The sequence below is a fragment of the Giraffa tippelskirchi genome, chromosome 6 (genome assembly GCF_054371585.1).
Source record: "Giraffa tippelskirchi isolate mGirTip1 chromosome 6, T2T-mGirTip1v1.2.pri, whole genome shotgun sequence".
NCBI classification, from domain to species: Eukaryota; Metazoa; Chordata; class Mammalia; order Artiodactyla; family Giraffidae; genus Giraffa; species Giraffa tippelskirchi.
In genome coordinates, this window is record NC_137280.1 from 130,122,140 (window position 1) to 130,143,918 (window position 21,779).

A 21,779-nucleotide genomic window follows, 5' to 3' on the forward strand; every position below is an offset into this window, starting at 1 on the left:
AGGGCCCAGCCCAGGTCCTATGTGATTCACTTTGCTGTACACCTGAAACTAACACAGCATTGTAAATCAACCATACTCCAATAAAAATTTAAAAATGAGAAAATAAAACATAAAAATTTAATTAACCATCTTCTGCCCCATCATCGATACTTTGGGAAAAGAGGCTTAGCATAAGAAAGCCATATAACAATTATTCCAGCTTCCCAGACATCCTTTGTGAAAGGGGAAGATAGAGGGAAAAATTCAACCTTCCAAACTCCAGGCACAGTGTGGAGGGCACAAAGCTTACCTCTCTAACCTGCCTAACATGGCCGAGCTGGGACAGCAACTTCAGACAAATAAGTGTCTTCATCAGGGGGTATGTGTGAAGAAAGGACAACAGTAAACACAGTAATGGGAAACCATTTATTTTCATACTACTTCAGTGAAAACTTAAGAACAATCTCCCCACCAAGAGGGATTTAAGAGGAGGGTGTGGGGAAGTGAGGAAGGAGGAGTTTTCTTGCTCTGTCAAATAAAAGTTTCTTTGGTCGAAGGGGCCGTATAGATTTCATAGAGTTGGGAGTTCCTCACCTTGAGTTCCCGGGCCACCTGGCAGATGGAGCAAGGCCAGCAACAGTACACTGCCAGCCAGTCCTCACACAGGGTGCCCTAGGGAAGAAACCACCTCTGTTCTGGTGCCATCACACAGGCTCAGTTCTGCTATCTGGGGACCTCCACAATATTACCTCAAGGCCCACCCCATCCACTGCTCCCAGGATCCACCACCACCCTGAAGTCATTGCCCATGGACACAATTCCACCGGGGTTACTCAGGTGCCAAGCACCTCGACTGCTAATCAATCCTTGCAATTCAGAGACCAGCCCTTAGGGCTTCATACTTGAAAAACACTGTCTCACTGACAGAAAATTCTCTGTCAACATCTCTTTTTTCTCTTAGAATTTAATATTTTTAATTAATGATTTTATTTACTTATTTGGAGTAATAAGTGTACATGATCCAAAATTCCCACAGTAAGAAGGGAGAGGAAGTAAAAAGTAAATCCCCCTGGCCACCCAGTTACCTGTCAGGAGACAACCATTGTGGGCAGTTCTTATATAGACTTCCAGATAAATTCTAAGTCTAGGCATACAGATATATATAGATATGTACACATTACATTTTACACATGTGTATATATTCTTTCGCTAAATATACATCTTAGGGATCATTTCATAAGAATAGATAAAAAGATGCCTTTTTATCTGTCCACATCTGAGTAGGTATGACTTGTCTGTCCTCAGTCTCTCCTTGTACCTCAGTCTCAACCACGCTAGAAATTGTCTGATTCTTTGAAGTGTCCTCAGGGAATCCCCTAAGTGAACTCTGTGTCTGCCAGAGAGTCTACATTTTAAGTGAGATTATCCCAAGTTTATCCTTCAAATTTGGTGCATGTCTACCTATCATCAATGGAAAGATTGAGGGCAGGAGGAAGAGATGACAGAGGATGAGATGGCTGGATGGCATCACCGATGCAATGGACATGAAATTGGGCAAACTTTGGGAGATGGTGAGGATCAGGGAGGCCTGGCGTGCTGCAGTCCATAGGGTCGCAAAGAGTCGGACACAACTGGGCGACTAAACAACAACAATTGTCTTCTCTTGATGTAATAAGAGAGAAACAGAAGTGGCTCATTGGCCAACAATCTAATTATAATAGGTCTCCCTTGGAAATACCCTTCAAAATGTGGCATTTTGGTTTAATATACATCCTAGTAACAAGTGAAATCAGAAATTTCTTCCCTTTCCTTTCCCAAAGCCTTCCACTATGTATGGTGCACCCACACCTCATTTATAAAAATAATCACAGGTCTGAAAGGCATCCATCCAGGTTCTCATATACATATACATCCAAACACACTTACCCGTATTTTATGTCTCTCTCTGGTGCCAATTCTCAGTGCAAAGGTGGACCCAGGTAACAATGGCCAACAAAAACACTCTCCATAATGCCTGGCGATGTCACACTCAAGACATATGGGCCAAAAGAGACCACAGAAACCTGTCAATAATCACATAAAAGCAAGTTAGGATTCTCAGAGGTGCTTGGAGCCACTTCACATCTCAAAGAGCATTTACAACCCTATGCCATCAATTTAATGCTGCTTTGTCTCCCTACAATCAGGGATTGAGGATGAATAACCAATTCTCAAAACTCAGTGTATGAAAATTGCCATAACTGAGCCACATCAAAATTGTCTTCTTTTGTTAAACACTGGCAAAGCTGAACCTGCTACAATTCTGTTAATGTTCACTACAATAATTGTTTTTACTGTCAAGAGAAAAGCATTAAATAATTTTCATAGTTGAAACATGTGTTGCTTCTATTACATTCATCTATCTAATTTCAATATTTAAAATAGACACAGTTATAATACTTTTGAATAGCAGGCATCTTTTTTATATATGTGATTGAAAGCTCTTTTATGATACACTGATTCTGCCTGCTATTCTTATCAGGACTTTATTCTATTTCTCAGGCCTGAAGGTTTCTCTAATGTTTGCAGTTTCATGGAGCCACTGACACCTGCCAGTTTTAATCTGTAAACTAGTAGAGGCTTGGTTCCTCAAACATGTACTGGAAACAGTTGATCAGTTGTTCATTCACTCATCTTTAACTTACTGATACCATTCCCTACACATCCTGCATGAACCATTAACACAGAGGTTCTGCTGTAAATACATTTTGGGGTCATGGACCCTTTTGAGCATACGGTGATAGCTATGAACTTTTAAGGGAAGAGAAAAATACATGCACACAGAAATGCAAAACTGTGCATTCAGTTTCACAGGGTTCAAGGATCCATTGAAAGCTATCATTGGACCGCAGGTTATAAACCCCTGGTAAATGATTAAGATGTTAACATCATTGCAAAAGATGACAACCTTGATGAATATAAGTAATCTGAACTGTGAAAGAGCAAAAAAAAAAAATTAACCATAACTTTTAAAAATGTATTCAATAAATATGTAATTGAGGCATAATTTATAAACAAGAAAATCCACAGACCATAAACGTGAGTTGGATGAGTTGTGACAATCACATTCACCGAAGTACCCAAACGTGCAGAACACGCCCTCACCCCAGAGAGCTCCCTTGTGCCCCTTCCCGGTCCTCCCACCCCACTCCAGACATGATCACTATTCTGATTTCTATTCCCATTAAGGGGTTTTACCTCTTTGCGAACTTCATATAAATGGATCATGTTTACTTTTGTAACTGTCTTTTGTTCAACCTCATGTTTCTTGAGATTCATCTATGTTGTTATAGGCATCTGTACTTTGTTCTTTTTATTGTTGAGTAATAATTCCAATGTATAAATGTTCTATAAATCATTTATCCATTCTCCAACTGATAATTCCATTTTTTGCTATTATGGTTAAGTACTTTGAACATTCATACACAAGTATTTATGTGGACAGACATTTCCATTTCACTTGGGTGGATTCCTGGAGGTGGAATTGCTAGGTCATGGGGTAGATGTAAATGTAATTTTACCAGAAATTCACAAAGAGTTCTTCAAAGTATTTGTGCCACTTTACATTCCCACCAGCAACGTATGAGAGTTTGTTGTTCCACAGCCTCACCAACATTTGCTATCATCAGTCTTTTTTTATTTCATTCATTTTAATGAGTGTGACATGGTAGTGTTCATAGCCTTCTAGTGCAACAGACACAAAGGCTCACATACCATGTCACTAGCATGTTAGAAGAATCAATATAGTGAAAATGAGTATACTACCCAAAGTAATCTATAGATTCAATGCAATCTCTATCAAGCTACCAACGGTATTTTTCACAGAACTAGAACAAATAATTTCACAATTTGTATGGAAATACAAAAAACCTCAAATAGCCAAAGCAATCTTGAGAAAGAAGAATGGAACTGGAGGAATCAACCTGCCTGACTTCAGGCTATACTACAAAGCTACAGTCATCAAGACAGTATGGTACTGGCACAAAGACAGAAATATAGATCAATGGAACAAAATAGAAAGCCCAGAGATAAATCCACGTACCTATGGACACCTTATCTTTGACAAAGGAGGCAAGAATATACAATGGAGAAAAGACAATCTCTTTAACAAGTGTGCTGGGAAAACTGGTCAACCACTTGTAAAAGAATGAAACTAGAATCCTTTTTAACACCATACACAAAAATAAACTCAAAATGGATTAAAGATCTAAACATAAGACCAGAAACTATAAATAAACTCCTAGAGGAAAACATAGGCAAAACACTCTCGGACATAAATCACAGCAGAATCCTCTATGACCCACCTCCCAGAGTCATGGGAGTAAAAGCAAAAATAAACAAATGGGACCTAATTAAACTTAAAAGCTTTTGCACAACAAAGGAAACTATAAGCAAGGTGAAAAGACAGCCTTCAGAATGGGAGAAAATAGTAGCAAACAAAGCAACTGACAAAGAACTAATCTCAAAAATATACAAGCAACTCCTGCAGCTCAATTCCAGAAAAAAAAACAACGCAATCAAAAAATGGGCCAAAGAACTCAACAGACATTTCTCCAAAGAAGACATACAGATGGCTAACAAACACATGAAAAGATGCTCAACATCACTCATTATCAGAGAAATGCAAATCAAAACCACGAGGTACCATTTCACTCCAGTCAGAATGGCTGCTATCCAAAAATCGACAAGCAATAAATGCTGGAGAGGATGTGGAGAAAAGGGAACCCTCTTACACTGTTGGTGGGAATGCAAACTAGTACAGCCGCTATGGAGAACAGTGCGGAGATTCCTTAAAAAACTGGAAATAGAACTGCCATATGACTCAGCAATCCCACTGCTGGGCATACACACCGAGGAAACCAGAATTAAAAGAGACACATGTACCCCAATGTTCATCGCAGCACTGTTTATAATAGCCAGGACATGGAAGCAACCTAGATGTCCATCAGCAGACAAATGGATAAGAAAGCGGTGGTACATATACACAATGGAATATTACTCAGCCATTAAAAAGAACACATTTGTATCAGTTCTAATGAGGTGGATGAAACTGGAGCCTATTATACAGAGTGAAGTAAGTCAGAAAGAAAAACACCAATACAGTATACTAACGCATATATAGGGAATTTAGAAAAAATGGTAACGATAACCCTATATGTGAAACAGCAAAAGAGACACAGATGTATAGAACAGTCTTCTGGACTCTGTGGGAGAAGGCGAGGGTGGGATGACCTGAGAGAATAGCATTGAAACATGTATATTATCATATGTGAAACAGATCGCCAGTCCAGGTTTGATGCATGAGACAGGGTGCTCAGGGCTAGTGCACTGGGATGACCCAGAGGGATGGGATGGGGAGGGAGGTGGGAGGGGGGTTCAGGATGGGGAACACATGTACACCCATGGCTGATTCATGTCAATGTATGGCAAGAACCACTACAATATTGTAAAGTAATTAGCCTCCAATTAAATAAATTAAAAAAAAAAAAAAGAATACCCTGTCAAAGACGAGTCTCTGACTCCTCATCCCTCCCTTCCTCTTCAACAGTCAGGAGTACAGAGTCCCACTCCCAGTTTCAGTGACAAAGAAGCAGAAACCTAGGACTGCTGTTTTATCTCAGAACCTCCAGGGGATGAGCCTGGATTCTGGACTTCTTCCATTTCATGTAAGGGGTGAGGGAGCACATGTGCACGAAGGGCATGAGGCTGGAGTGGGAGGAGGACGAGGAGCAGCCTACCTTCCAGGAACAGAAGGTCTATTTCCTCTCTTTCATCAGGAATCTTGAGATAATCGCCAGACTATTGCAGTCATCACTCGGCCCAAAGCAAACACTAAATTCAGCCTTGATAAAGTCTAGGCTGTTTCATCCCACATTTTAAAAAATCATTACTCCTAGCGAGATCAGCAGGCCCCAAACAGCAGTGACAACTGGTATGAACAGGTCAGAGGATAGCAAGTGGCCCATGAACTTACCATGAGTTCAGAGTGGTAATATGGTATGCAGTCCTGATTTAGGGAACTTTGAAATCATGGTACATAGAAGTCAACCAAAACTCATTTTATGCATGAATTACAAAATACAGCAGTGTGTATCTCTGCAAATAAAAAATTAATCAAAGTTGCATAATTATAAAGCTGGCAAGCTAAGTGAGTAATAAATTGTGTTTACACAATTGCCTGCACCATACCACTTTAACTGACAAAGAAATGCCCACCATCCTTCATAACCCTTCTGTAAAGATGTTGTTTGTGCACTGGAATTATTGTACCTTATTTTTATGACTCACATGTCTTTTTAAATAACACATGCTGTTAATATTATTTTTAAGCCTTCCCATTGTATAGCCACGCTATCTTAGTGTTCATTATGAGGCAGTAATACATATTGAGGAAACACAACCAAAATTCAATTACCTTGGGACAGAAGCCAGATATAATAAAAACAAAGCATTATAAAAGCCAAAGTTTTATTACATAATAGCTGGTAATTATACAGATTTTACCATGTGTCAAGCCCTGCTAAAAGTACTTTGCATGTATTAACTCACTTAATTCTCACAATAATCCTATAAAATTTACTCTTACTAGGCCCATTTTACAGATGAGCAATCTAAAGCCCAGAGGATTTAAGCTATTTGCCCAAGTTCATACATTTATTAGGAACGCTCAGAGGCCACGTTTGAACTCAAATAAGTCTGACTCCAAAGTCTCAACTACTACACATAATACATATGCCATATGTCCTCACATTTTATGTATTTATCTAGTAAACAACCGTGGAGTTGTGTATTCCAAGACAGTGCCCTCACTACCAACACTTGGTATTTATTTCTGTGGGACTGGCTGAAATTATGCAGCTTCTTTATGAAATGAAAGATCCTTGCTCAGGGCAGGATGATGGGATCCTTTGTCTGAAGGAGACTCTTGGAGGAGTTTCTGCTACCCATATCACAGACCAAGGTTTAGTATCCAGAATATACAGAGAAATCCTACAAATCAATATATAAAGGATTAAACAAAAGAAGAAAACAAACATAAGACACGAATAGGTAATTCACTAAACAAGAAACACAAATGGCCAATAACAAACATGAAAAGTTGTTCAACATCATTAGTAATCAGGGAACTGCATATTGACAATCAGAAACCATTTATTACCAACAAGAATGCCGAATTTTTCTTAATTTTTTAATATCAAATGTTGTGGGACAGCGTAGAGAAATAGGTACTCCCCACACAGATGGGAGTGGAAATTGGCACAGTCACTTTCAAAAGTAACTTGACTGAATCAAGTAAAATTTTTAAATACTCTGGAATCCAATAATTCCATGTATAAGAGTAATGCTTACACATGCACACAAAAAGGCAGGTACAAGGATATCCAGTGCTGCATTATTTGTGACTTAAAGTTTAAAATAAGTGTACATTGATAGACGAAAGCGTAAATAAACCATGATGGTGTAAATCATACTAGGGAATGATTAAGAATGCAGTGAAAGATAAATTAAGTAACAACATGGATAAATCTCTAAGATATATTTTGAGTTAAAAAATCAAACTACATAATAATATTATAGCATAATACCATTTATGCTTTGTTTAAAGAGCTACAAAGCAGTAGTATATATTACTAACAGATGCATACGTAAATATAGAGAAAAAGATCTGAAAGAAAACCCTCCAAATTGATTTAATGAAAAAGAGTGATATGATTCTGTTTTTTGTAATGTTCCATTTTTTAATAAAATAAGCATATTCATGTGTTATTTTTATATGCAAGTACATGTGTGTATATATATATACACACACACATATATATTTCCATACATACATAGAGATATGTATATGTAATTTTTTTTTTTTAAAGGAACTCAGGGTCAAGAAAGATCCAAGCCATAAATTCAGCCTCTTCCTCTTACACTCAAAGGCCTGGTGGTTATGTCAGCTCCCAGAGCCTAAATATTCCTGGCCTGTTCTCTGACATGAACTCCACCCTCAAGCATGGAATGTGGCTCACTATTCATCCTTCTAACTCACAGGGGGAGTCAAGATAAAAAGGAGCCACATAGAACCATGCGGAGCCCCAGGGAGCAGAAGCAGGAAAGGTGGGTGGAAACTGCAGCGAGGCACATTTCAAACCAGTTATTACAAAAAGTACCTAACAAAAAAGATGCTTAAAAAAGGAATAGAGCCTGCTTATACATTGAGGTGGGTGGGAGTGTAAATTAGTACAACTTCTAAATGGAGAGCTGTTTGGCAACATTGGTTGAGATGTAAAATGGGACATGCTATCTGACCAGCAGGTTTACTCCTCAGCAATTACCCAGCATATCAATGGACACACGTACCAAATGGCACCTATACGAGTATACTCACAGAGCACTGATTTGAATAGCAAAACATCTGGAAATCACAAAAAAGGTCTGCTAATAAGAATTTGTGGATAAATGAATTATGGTACATTCATACAATGGAATCTATGCAGCCATTTAAAATAATAGCTCCAGAAGAGCTGATATGGCCTGATCACCTATATTGTTAAATTAAAACAAAATAAAGATGCAGAATTGTGTGTTTATAATTCCATTATTTGCATCAATTATATATACCACATATACAGAAAAAATCTGGAAGGATAGATACTGAAATATTACTGCTTTCTTCTTTTATAGCCTTTTATATTTTTCTTTATTCCCATGATCATATGATACTTTTCCAGTAAAAAAATTAATCTATCTTCATTAAAACGGTTTATATCTTTACAGACTACATTGGGGCTCAGGTAACAGTGATGGGCTCTGGGGAGAACTGGGCAGCACGGGAGAACAGGAATGGACTTCCTGCTCTTCATATACTAAAGGGATAGCTACTTTTGAATTTTGTACCATGTGCCTGGTAATCTATTCAAAATCATTTTTTTAATCACTGAGCTGGCTCCAAGGGAGAGGGGCCCTCCTCCCCAGAAATGTTCAGAAAGCCAAGGCTGTCAGGTCCTTGTAGGGGGAACTTAGACAAGCTGGTGAGGGCCCAGACCAGGTGACCTCAGTAGCCCTTCTGACTCTGTTTGTATGATTGTTTCAGTGAAGTGCAGGAAAGAAGGAAGCAAGTGAGAATACATTCATTGATGTATCTGTCGTTCAGGAAATATTCATAAGTGCCTCTTGTTTGTCAGATCTCTGCTGGGCAAGACCAGTGAGCACAACCAGTTGTCACTGCTTGCAGATGGTATACAGTGTACCCAAAATACAGTTCAGGGATGTGACTCCCAGGCTGGGGCCTTTTCATGCCTCTTTCTCTTCCAGAAAACCAAAGAGAAATTCCTAGCCTCCTTCCCCCTCCCCACCTTGGGCATCTGATGAGTCCTCATCCACACAAAGCTCTTTGCTGCCTGACACTTGTGGTGCCCTCACAGGGAAGGTGGTCTTAGTGGTTGGCTGTTTCCCATCTTTCAGGAATCAGCTTAAGTCAGTTCCCCAGAGATGCCATCCTTTACTTACCCCCTATAATTTCCTTTCAAAACACCCTGTTTATTTCCTGCATGGCACTTAGCACCACTGCAATTATTTTGTCTATTTGCTTATTGCCTATCTCCTCTCAGAAACCATCTCTGTCTTATTTACTATTATGTCTGTAACACCTATCACGTGACTATACATAGGTAAATATTGGCTGAATTATAAACCCAGGTTGATTACACCTTCCACATCAACCTCCTCTGAGACAACATCACAAACATCCCCAGCTGGAACGGCCAGCCTTTCACCCATGAAGCCATTTCACAGCCACTTATTTCATCTTGGCTTCATCTTCTCATCCGAGCTTTCAGAAGCCACATTTTCAAAGGACATAGAAGCACCTATTTCTAATCCCTGTGCAGTGTGAATTCAGATGAAAGAGCTGAGGTGGGAAGAGGGAGGCAGTTTAAAAAATAGAATCGCAATTAAATGAAGAATCAAAATGTCAAAAATAAATGGAAATCATCACTGTTCATAATGTACCCTTTGCTTAATGGATGACAAATTGTAGCAGTCATTCTCAACATTTAATGCAAAAAACAGTTCCCAGGATGGGAACCTGATGTGAAACAAAGTCATGGAAAGAAGATCTCCCTTTTGTTTCCAAGTTTGCCACAACTACTGTCACAGTGGTTTGCTTGAAATAAAACTTTGTGGTTGAAGTAGACCTTTTAAACAAAGAAGGAAAAAAACCCACCACTCATGGCACTAGTGTTCCAGCTGCGTCCTGGGAACTGTGGTGCAGACAACCAGTGTATAAAGTCATACTGCCTTCAAACTTTCCATGAGACAAGGAGCTTAGAGACACTATGAGCAGTCACAAAGCAGAGGCCCATCCAGGGAAGATCAGTTAGGACACAGACCATTCGCAATCACCTGGTACTATAATATCCATGGCCTCTCCTGTGCAGGTCACGTCCAATTGTAAAGAATACTGTATTCTTCACATGTCCTTCCTTCCTCCCTGGCCCCTAGAACAGCCTCTCAAATGGACAAGCAGGGACCCAGAAGACCCAGTGTGCCGAGTCTCCGGAACACTGTTGGGGGTGGGGCGCAGAGCTCAGCAGTGAAAGTGTTTAAGGCAGAGGGGGTGGTGAATGGTCCTTTCTTTGATCAACTTTTTAAAGTATTCTTAGAATTAGGCCGCAGCTAGTCTAAGTCTCCTGATTCTACTTTTTGCTCTCAACACGCTGGAAGATAAAAATTTATAATAACAATATTAATACCGGAGATCTACTAAAGCCATTACTGTGTATTATTGCATTGGGGTGGGGGGTGTTCATGGTAACACACCCCAGTAGTGAATTTAAGAAAATACCCCTTCACTATTGCCAGCTGTAGTGGGAGAACTGTCACTCAAAATGCCCTGGGCTGGTCAAGCAGCAGGCATGACTTAGGCTAGGCAAATTGGGCTCCATTGCTGACAGAGTAATTCTCAGACAGGAAAGCATAAGGATTAAAACGTTTGGAGTTGACCAGTTTGTCAACTATCTCATAATGCATCTTGTCCCACCTAAGTGCAGGTTTTCATTTATTTCCTGATTTTGTGAACTGCCCCATAGCTGCCTAATGAACTTCAATGTTTGCTTTGCTATTAATTTCCTAGGGCTGCCATAACAAAATACCACAGAGTGGATGTCTCAAAACAATAGAAAGTATTCTCTCACTGGAGAATTCTGGAGGCTAGAAGTCTGAAGTCAATGTGTTGGCAGAATCGGTCCTCTGGAAGCTCTAGGGGAAAGTCTTTTCCATGCTTGTCTCCAAACTTTTGGTGGTTGCTGGCGATCCTTGACCGTCTCTGGCTTATAGATGCATTATTTAATCTGTGCCTCTCTTCACATGGCAATCTTTGCTGTGTGTGTGTCCAAATTTCCTTAAGAATACCAGTCATTGGATTAGAGCCCACCCTAATCTAGCATGATCTCTTTTTAACTTGACAACAATGCAAGCTGCTGCTGCTAAGTCCCTTCAGTCGTGTCTGACTCTGTGCGACCCCATAGAGCCCACCAGGCTCAGCCGTCCCTGGGATTCTCCAGACAAGAACACTGGAGTGGGTTGCCATTTCCTTCTCCAATGCATGAAAGTGAAAAGTGAAAGTGAAGTCGCTCAGTTGTGTCCGACTCTTAGCGACCCCATGGACTGCAGCCTACCAGGCTCCTCCGTCCATGGGATTTTCCAGGCAAGAGTACTGGAGTGGGGTGCCGTTGCCTTCTCCGCAACAATGCAAGACTGTTTCTAAATAAGGCCACATTCAGAGCCTATAGGTGGATAGGAATTTTGAGGGGACAGTGTTTAACCCAATATACTAGGCAACCAAAAAAGACTCTGATCCAGTAATGTTCCAGACCAGTGTTCTTGAGTGGGTTCTATGCATTATCTGCTTTAACCTTAACAGTCTTTAAGGTGGGCACCTTTATTTACCCTCATTTTACAGGTGGAAAAATGAAGACTCTGAGAATTTGTTCAAGGTCAAATTGCCAGGAAGAGGCAGAGTTAAGATTCAAGGCGAGGACTATACCCAACACAAATGTGTTCTCCTAACCACTACATTATATTTCAAGCTTTGCTCTACTTGGAAATGCATTGATACCCCAACTCCCAATCACCAGCTACAAGCTGTGAAAGGAAAATCGTCCAGTTTCCAAATTGGGGTAAGGTCTTCATATCTCCCTATGGTTATTCTGCCTTCTCTGTACTACAATACTGGGTAACAACCAAAGTCAGAGAGTGTGGATAAGAACCAGGAAGAATCCTGAGAGAATCAGAGAGCAGCTGCCATAATTGTCTGGTCAGGAGTTCACATGGGTAGCAGTTGCAGGAAGAAATCTGCTGGGGTCTGGGTCAGATGGTCAAAGGGACAGCGATAGAAGGTATGGTTTAGCGCTGGGAGGTCTACTGTCTGTGAGGCCCAGGCAAACAGTGAAGGCTCAGGCTTGGATGATCAGAACACCAAAAATGGTTTAGAGCTTTTGACTCAGCAAAACCCAGCTGAATAAGCGATGGATTGGATAATGGCTCAGAACTCTCTGGTTGATCCATCCTGTGAAGCTTTAGGACAAATTCAGATCTTGTCAGAGCCTCTACAGGGTGGGAAGCCATATTCTTTGAAAATATTAAAGTCTATTGAACTTAAGAGACTAGCCCTCATCCATCAGAAAGGAAACCACCCCCTACCAAAAAAGAGAAGATTCTGTGACCAAGTTACTCCTTAGGGCAAGAGCATCAGGTCCTGGAAAAGGATACCGACAGGTGGTACCAGAGACCAGTCAGAATGTCCTAAGGTAAAAATAGAATCCATGTGCTTTGAACTTTAACCCAGGGGAAAATCATGCAGTAGAGGACAGTATTGCTGGTACTTCTTCACAGCTAAACCGGCATCTGAAAAAATTTCAGTCAACAAAGGGAGCTTCTTTTTATGACTGGTCTACTGTTATAAGAGTAATACACTTTCCTCACAGAAATACTAGAAATATGTGAAAAGAAAAATTATTCATTAGCATACCATCTAGAGACCACTGCTGTAAGCATTTGTATTTGTATCCTTCCAGATATTTCCCTAAATATCCTCCCCCAAATAATGTCTAATGTGTATGGTTTTACAATCTGATTCTTTAACTTAAAAATGTATCCCAACATTTTTCCATCTCAGTAAGTTTCATTCTACAATATGACTTTTCATGGCTGTATAATAATTCATGGTATGGAAGTCCCCACTGAATACTTAGTTTGTTTGAGATTGTTGGTACAATAACCAGTGCTGCCAATTTTAATGATGCTGCTAAAACCTTGCACATGATTTGTTTCCTTAGACTAAATGCCTAAAAATGTAATTACTAGGTCAAAGGCTACATCACACTTGAGGTCGTTTTCACAGGTATTACTAGCCATTCACCAAGAAACCTGTAATAATTTATGCTCCATCAGCTGCAGACAAGGGAGCCCATTTTGTGCATCTTTGTTTACAGTGGATTTTGTCATTTAAAAAATCTTTTAAGTCACCACTTACTTTTTCAAAACATCCACATCACTGAAAGCAAAATTCTTCCTGCCAAGGAGTATATTTGAGTCACTAGAATATTAGTCCAATTAGTCTGAAACCATTTAATTTCTGTCCTTGCACCTGACGTAGTTTTTCTACCCACTGGTGTCTCAGGAAAGAAAATAGTAAAGAACTTAAAAGAAGAAAAAAAAACATACAGATTCTCCTATCTCTGCAGACACTGAAGAGGCCGGTGCTCCAGTCTCCACCAGTCTGGACAATGGCTGTGAGTGCTATCCTGCCACTGGCTCCCCGGAGAGGCTGCTTCACCACAGCCTGGGCTGGTGCACAGCTCCTGGAGAGTCAAGGATGGTGATTAACTTGGAAACAAAGAAGATGATTCAGAAAGATAATCATCAAGCCAGGACAGACTGATAAAGAGACAAGGACCCCATGATGCCCAGTGGCTCTCGTTCCATAGCCCAAGCTGACCTTGCCATCTCCCTCCCTCCTCCTCCATCACACCACCTCTTCTGATTTTTTGCCCCATTTTAATTAATAGCATTATTATTCCAAGTCCCGTTACTCAAACTCAGTATTCAGTCTACTACCTCAGCATTTCTCTGTGTTTCATAATAGTATGAACAGATTTGGAACCAAGGGGCCTCAGTTCAAACCTCAGTGTGCCCCTTCGTGGAAGCTTGACCTTGGTTAAGTTGCTTAACCTCTCTGCTGCTTGTTCAAATTTAAGAAGAAAAAACTACCATATACAGTTATTACATCAACTGAAGGACACATAATTCATTTACTGTGCCCAGAGCATGTGTAACAAGGTGACCATGAGTAAGGCCATACTGCAAGGATTTTGATCCTTTATTGAAAAAACGAAGAATTAGACTAAGTGTACATACATCTAAATCTGGATGAGGCTATTGGAGTTGAACAGACGGTATCATTTAAGTGAATAATCTGGACTTCAAAAGATATCTCAATACCAAACTACTGTGTGTGTGATTGTCTTAGCGCAGCCACAAAGTACAACTTTGGCTTGATTTTCCCTGAAGGGCACAGCTATTCTGCTCAATCATCCTGAAATAAAAAACCAGGCCCAGGGGACAGGCTTCACCAGCGAGGTGAGAAAAAATTTCCTTGTCTTTCTTGGACTGAAAATTTTGCCTGAACTCTTACCATAGGGATATATCTGGATTGAGAACTAGAGTGAAGGATAAGCTGTTGTCTGGCCTTGGAAGGTGTGGGTCAAGAGTAGGGTGGAGGGGCTGAAAATGCCTCTGAACCTGTACATAATAGGAGTCATTCCGTTTTGCTCTGCTCTTTTAGCAAGCTTCATTATGAGTTTGCGCTTAGTCTCTGATGTGCTATGAAGAAATAAAGAGCCTGCCTCATACTTGAGGAAAATAAAGAGACAGCAGAATTTCTTCCTGTAATAGCTGTTGTTACAGGGTGTGCATGCTCAGTCGCTAACTCATGGCTGACTCTTTGTGACTCCACAGACTATAGCCTGCCAGCCTCCTCTGTTCATGGGGTTTCCCAGGCAAGAATACTGGAGTGGGTTGCCATTTCCTATTCCAGTTGTTATAGTAAAAGTCACCAAAGTTCTGCACCTGGAACACAAAGACTAGAGGCCAGGAGAGAATGCTCCTGAACATCCTTAAGGCAACACCCTAGGGGCATTTTGGAAACAGCTGGGGAGTCCTTTGAGAACCTCTGATTTGGAACATTAAAGCCAATGGGACTTCACGTTATCATAATATAGGGAGCATTGTTCTTGTTATGAAGATCCACATCTCTTTTTTCATTTCACCAATACTGCCCAAGTCCACACCTTCTCAAACCTGATAGCACATTAGCTTGTTAAAAAAAAAAATTCCCAAGCCCCATTATACCCAAGCCCCAAGACCCCAAGACACTACACAGGACTCCAGGGATGAGACATAGAAATCGGTATTCAAAGTTTCCAGGCAATTTCCATGTAGTCATCCTGATAACAGCTTGAAACCTGAGACGGGTGGACTTGGGAGACTGATGATCACTGCAATGGCTTCTGAGTCTCCTACCAGGTAGATGGTGATGTCAATGTAACAGAGATGGCAAGGAAAACAGACTATGAGGTAGGGTGGAAGGGACAAGGGTGCTTGGAACACAGCCAGGCTATAGTACCAGTGAGACACATCAGCTGGGAATGACGCACCAGAGTTTGGAAGAGCAAAGAAAGAGTGACCTACCTAGGAGTGTGAAGCAGAGCTAAGAGACATCCCCACCCTTTCGTCCATTTGACATTATAGACAAGGCATAGGGCCTAGCAAGCTTTACAAGAGCCTACAGAAGTGTTTGAGACTTGGAAAAAATATATTGGCTACAAAATATAAAAACTACAAAGTAGAAATTATTTAATGCTCAATTAAACATAAAAATCTAGTATCGTATCTATCTCATTAAGGTCAAACTTGTAATTCAGACATAGTATTTCATTACATTTGAAAACAATTGATGATTTTCTAATTTTGTAAAAAAAAAAAAAAAAATTCCAAGAATGAATGACTGCTAAGCAGTAGCAGCCAATCATAAATTACACAGAGCCCAATAATTTCAAAAGCAGAATCATAAAAATTCTTTCACTTACTATACAGAAAAAATAATAATAATGGGTATAACATTTGGTATGGGTGCATTTTAATATATTTGTTATGATGGGGGTTAGGGCCTATTGTTATAGACTCAATTATATCCCCCCAAATTCATATGTTGAAGACCTAGCTAGCCTCCAATGTGACCACATTTTGAGACAGGGCTTTGAGACAATAAAGGTTAAATGAGGAATAGAGGTGGGGTCCTGGTCCATTAGGACTACTGGCTTATAAGAGAGGAAAGGCCATGTAAAGACACAATGAGAAGGCTGCAAACCAGGCAGAGTCTTCACCGGGACACAACCATGCTGGCACCCTGATTTTAGACTTCCAGCCTCCAGCACTTGTGAAAAGTATCTGCTCTGTAAGCTACTCAGTCTGTGATATTTTGTTATGAGAGTCTGAGCAGACTAAGGCCGTATGAAGATTTCAGATTGGTCTTAGAAAAACTACCTCTATATGTATCTTATCTCCTCTGCTTCCATGTGAACTCCCTGAGGTCAGGGGGCACCTGTGCTTTCTCCCTGTATCCTCAGGCTCTAGCACATTCCTTGAAACCTAGTGGGTGCACAACATTTGTTGAATTGGATAAAAATGAATTCATGTATCTCTTCTGTTATATATTGTTATTATTGTTCAGTTGCTCAGTCGTGTCCAACTCTTTGCGACCCCATGGACTACAGCACGCCAGGTTTCCCTGTCCTTCACTATCTCCCAGAGTTTGCTTAAATTTCATGTCCACTGAGTCAGTGATGCCATCTAACCATCTCACCCTGTCATCCCCTTCTCCTCCTGCCTTCAGTCTTTCTCAGCGTCAGGGTCTTTTCCAATGAGTTGGCTTTTCACATCAGGTGGCCAAAGCATTGCAGCTTCAGCTTCAGCATCAGTCCTTCCAATGAATATTTAGGGTTGATTTCCTTTCGGATTGACTGGTTTGATCTCCTTGCAGTCCAAGGGACTCTCAAGAGTCTTCTCCAACACCACAGTTCAAAAACATCAATTCTTTAGCCTTCAGCCTTCTTTATGGTCCAACTCTCGCATCTGTACATGACTACTGGAAAAACCATAGTTTTGACTATATAGACCTTTGTTGGCAAAGTAATGTTTCTGCTTTTTAATATGCTGTCTAGGTTTGTCATAACTTTACTTCCAGAGGAGTAAGCGTCTTTTAATTTCATGGCTGCAGTCACTGTCCACAGTGATTCTGGAGCTGAAGAAAAGAAAATCTATCACTGCTTCTACTTTTTCCCCTTCTATTTGCCCTAAAGTGATGGGACTGGATGCCATGATCTGTTTTTTGAATGTTGAGTTATAAACCAGCCTTTTCACTCTCCTCTTTCACCTTCATCAAGTTATATCTGTTATATGAGTCCTCCTCAAATATAGCTATAAATTATGTGACCATAACTGTTTCATCCTCTAGTAAAGGCACAACTCTCAGGTGTGAACTGATTACATAAAAACATCAAGTTTTTATTGAGAGTAGCCTAAAAGCTTCTCACATGCCTCCACACTACCCAGTGCATTTACCTCTTAATGTGATCCCTACAAGTTCGGACTTCCATTATTACACTAAGAGTTTCCAATGATTTTAGTAAAGGAATTTCTTAGAGCTGAGCCCCTAGATTAGATTTTCTCCAGAAATGTACTTATAGCTTGGAGCCCTAGAAGAGAATTTTCTGCTTCTACCTCAGCATTATATGTGTAACACCTCATTACAGCAAGGAAGTCTCTCCTCTATTCCAAATCAAATAACTGAGACAGCTTTTCCTTGGTGGGGGAAAAAAAAGTTGGTTTTTGTGTGTATGTGTTTGCTTAATTTTGAACTCAAGAACTGTATTATTTTCCTTCCTTGGATATTCTGAATCTTTGGCAATTTTTATGTTTGAATTGACATGCATTAGCTAAGACATTTCAGTTTAAGATAATAGCTCAGATGTCAAAATTAAAATAAGAAGCATAGCTACCCTTACCTGAGCATCTGCTATGTGCCAGTTACTTCATAGTTCCTTTAAAAATTGGATAGTTGTTCAGAGGCTGCTACAGGTATCAAACTAGTTATTGTATCTTCCTCCAGAAATTTTGGGGAAAAGTTGGCTTAAGACTCAACATTTAGAAAACTAACATCATGGCATCTAGTCCCATCAATTCAAGGCAAATAGATGGGGAAACAGTGGAAACAGTGACAGACTTTATTTTGGGGGGCTCCAAAATCACTGCAGATGGTGACTGTAGTCATGAAATAAAAAGACGCTTACTCCTTGGAAGAAAAGTTATGACCAACCTAGATAGCATATTAAAAAGCAGAGACATTACTTTGCCAACAAAGGTCTGTCTAGTCAAAGCTATGGTTTTTCCAGTAGTCATGTATGGATGTGAGAGTTGGACGATAAAGAAAGCTGAGTGCTGAAGAATTGATGCTTTTGAACTGTGGTGTTGGAGAAGACTCTTGAGTCCCTTGGACCACAAGGAGATTCAACCAGTCCATCCTAAAGGAAATCAATCCTGAATATTCATTGGAAAGACTGATGCTGAAGCTGAAACTCCAATACTTTGGCCACCTGATGCAAAGAACTGACTCATCTGAAAAGACCCTGATGCTGGGAAAGACTGAAAGCGGGAGGAGAAGGGGATAACAGAGGATAAGGTGGTTGGATGGCATCACCGACTCAATGGACATGAGTTTGAGTAAACTCTGGGAGTTGGCGATAGACAGAGAGGCCTAGGATGCTGCAGTCCATGGGGTCACAAAGAGTCAGACATAACTGAGCGACTGAACTGAACTGAACTGCACAGATTTTGGGCTTCCCCAGTGGCTAAGTGGGGGCTTCCTAGGTGGTGCTAGCGGGAAAGAACCCACCTGCCAATGGAAGAGACACAGGAGACAAGAGTTAGATCCCTGGGTAGTGAAGATCCTCTAGAGGTGGACATGACAACCCACTCCAGTATTCTTGCCTGGAGAGTCCCAGGGACAGAAGAGCCTGATGGGCTATGGTCCACAGGATCACAAAGAGTTGGATGCGACTGAGCACACACACACACAATGGCTGAGCAGGTAAATAACTCGCCAGCCAATGCAAAAGACACAGGAGACATGGGTTCAGATCCTGGGTCAGGAAGATCCTCTGGAGGAGGGCGTGGCAATCCCCTCCAATATTCTTGCCTGGAGAATCCCATGGACTGAGGAGCCTGGAGGGCCACGGTCCAAAGGTTTGCAAAGAATTGGACATGACTAAGCACACACGCATGCATAGCTTTTAGCTCTGTATATTACTCTATATTCTATAGGGAGAATCTTATACTACCATTAAGAGGAATGAGTTTGGAAGCAGTGGGTAAAGCTGATGGTCATAGAGTTTCTCAACCTGAGTAGCTAACCATTTGGCATCAAATCCAGCAACTTCTTCAACTAGTGCAAAGGGGACAGAGCTTAGATTTAGACACACTAAAGTCAAATGTGGTTCAGCTGCATCCTAGTTGTTTGACCTTGGAAAACACAAACTGCCCCAGCCCTTAGCTCTGGTCTCCTCTTGCATAAAACTGGATTTAAAATATCCTACTTACATAGCTGTGCTGAGGATTAAACACGAGGTACTTGGCACATAGTAGATAGCAGCTACTGTTATTTAAATTAAGGATCTTGCATGTATGTACTGTTTTCTGAGAAACTAGTAACAGAGGAAGCGGACCTGGGGCAGTTTCTCAGTGGTCACATGTGCTACCCAAATACCTCAAAATTCAATCAGGAGGACTAATCATTCCAGTTTGCCCTGGCCTAAGGGTTTTCCCAGGATGGACAGTCCCAGGCAGACCAAGAGGGTTGGTCACCAAAAGGGAAAGAAGCAGAGAGGGGCTTCAACTGGTGGAAGGCAGGAGGCTGACTCCAGTCATTCTCGTTATCAGCTCCTAGTAAGTGAGTGCTGAGAGCTGGATTACATACACAGCCTTTCCCCATTTCACCCTCAGTCTAACCTTCACCTCTTTGGGCAGCTAAACACACTCCTCACTGTATGTCCCCACATATCTGGTGCTTTGACTGGGGGCATTGGTGGGGGTGGGGGGGGTGGCGGTTCATGTCACCATCTTCCTTACTGAGACTTGCAGCCCTAAGAATTTATTCTGCCTTCCACTGAGGCCTCCTTCATTATTTCAAACTCTTAAATGAAGTCAAGACTCTTGAGTTTTGATTTCAAAAGGGTGGAAAATGCTGGCAGCCACCAGAAATAAAGTTTCACTTAATCAGGGTTCATCATTTTAAGTTAAGAAATATACAGACACTCTTTCATCCAAGTCAGCTCTTCTCTTTTCACCAGCCAAGCAAGGCCAGGAAGAACTAGTCAATTGCCTCCTTTTCAAGTACACATGGGAAATGATAGCAGCTACTTTCTTCCTGAGCCCAGTTTTCTTTTTCCTGGCTCCTTATGAGAAGAGATTGATTTGATATTCCAACCAAAGAGCGAAAGCTGGGGGTAAAATCACCCTACTTCCTACCTCAAGTTGGAGATAAAATGTTGTCCATCTTCAGATGATATGAGTGAAAGCAACAGAGGTGCATGTGTGTTGAGAAAGGAAACATCCTCAGGAAACTTACAGAAGTAATTTCCAAACCAATCCATAGTTAATAGGTATTTTCTTGTCACTGGAGATATGCTTTTTCCCTTCAACAATAAGCTGACTGATTCTAAACTTAGGTTCAATCCAAAATGAAACGCCTAATAAGAATGTTGCCTTGATATTCTGGAACCTGAGGTCATAGCAGTGTAACTGACAGACACCTTATTTCTTTAAAGACAGGTACACCTAACTGTGGGCAAGGCCATCTTATTAACATGAAAGGAGATACTGCTGAAGATATAGTGTAAGTTAAATAAAAAGAAAACTTCTCTTTGGTGGAAAAATCTCTTTAAGAGGTAACTCTAGCAAACATTTATCTAGCTAAGCATCACTTGACCTTTCCTTAGGGGACTCAGAGTCTACAGATTTCAGCCATGCCTTGTAAGCTGAGAAGTGATAGGGAGGGGCCTCTCATTATCCCCAAGGCTGTTGGTCCAATTCAACAAGAAGACATGAGTCCCAGAACCTGAGAACGGAGACAAGAAGGTATTTAAGCCCAGAGATCATGCTTCAAACCACCTAATAAAAGATGGTTTTCTCAAGTTTAAGCTATGCTAAGTTGTCCCAAGCCTCTAAGGATTTTCACAATTTCTAGAAGTCTTCTACTCTTCCATGGACTTCTTTGATTACAGCAGAATGGTACTGCCTTTTCCCTACATGGCCCAAATGGACTCTAGTCAACAAGGCAGAGCTTGGCTGGTGATTGCCTCCCTACTGCTCTGCATCTTCAGGGTCTTAGGAGCCTCTGAAGCACACCTTATAGAGATATGGACACCAGAAACACTAGAAAAATGTTCTTAGAGAAGAAAAATTCAAGAAAATTGCACATTGAGGGGAAAGGTCTGCAATCACAATTCAGTGTTACACTAGAAAGACAACAGGAGCCAACTACACTGTACATTCCTCTCATCAGAACCATAAAGAATGACTGTTTAGGGTTCTGAACTTCAAAGCATTTACATGAACACGGTTGTTAGCAAAAGCCTATATAATCCCTCCCAATCAAG

General features: G+C 40.8%; 1 protein-coding gene across 1 annotated transcript; it reads right to left on the minus strand.

Annotated features, from left to right (window-relative positions):
* Positions 1-391: 391 nt before the first annotated feature.
* On the minus strand, positions 392-20,881 carry PLAC8L1 (PLAC8 like 1). The gene is made up of 4 exons (XM_081504995.1): positions 20,650-20,881; positions 13,732-13,868; positions 1,906-2,042; positions 392-651 (listed from the first exon to the last, which is right to left on the minus strand). Exons 1-4 carry the CDS (start codon positions 20,772-20,774, stop codon positions 511-513), a joined length of 540 nt encoding a protein of 179 aa, XP_081361121.1. The 5' UTR covers positions 20,775-20,881; the 3' UTR covers positions 392-510.
* Positions 20,882-21,779: the final 898 nt, after the last annotated feature.

What these genes read in the sequence shown, in the direction of transcription:
- PLAC8L1 (XM_081504995.1), bottom strand. Translation starts at nt 20,774, where the DNA reads ATGGATTGGTTTGGAAATTACTTCTGTAAGTTTCCTGAGGATGTTTCC. An exon ending in CATTTTATCTCCAACTTGAG is followed by an intron (nt 13,869 to 20,649) that starts GTAGGAAGTAGG and finishes TTGACTCTCCAG; the next exon opens with GAGCTGTGCACCAGCCCAGG. An exon ending in GAGAGAGACATAAAATACGG is followed by an intron (nt 652 to 1,905) that starts GTAAGTGTGTTT and finishes TTTCTTCCCTAG; the next exon opens with GGCACCCTGTGTGAGGACTG.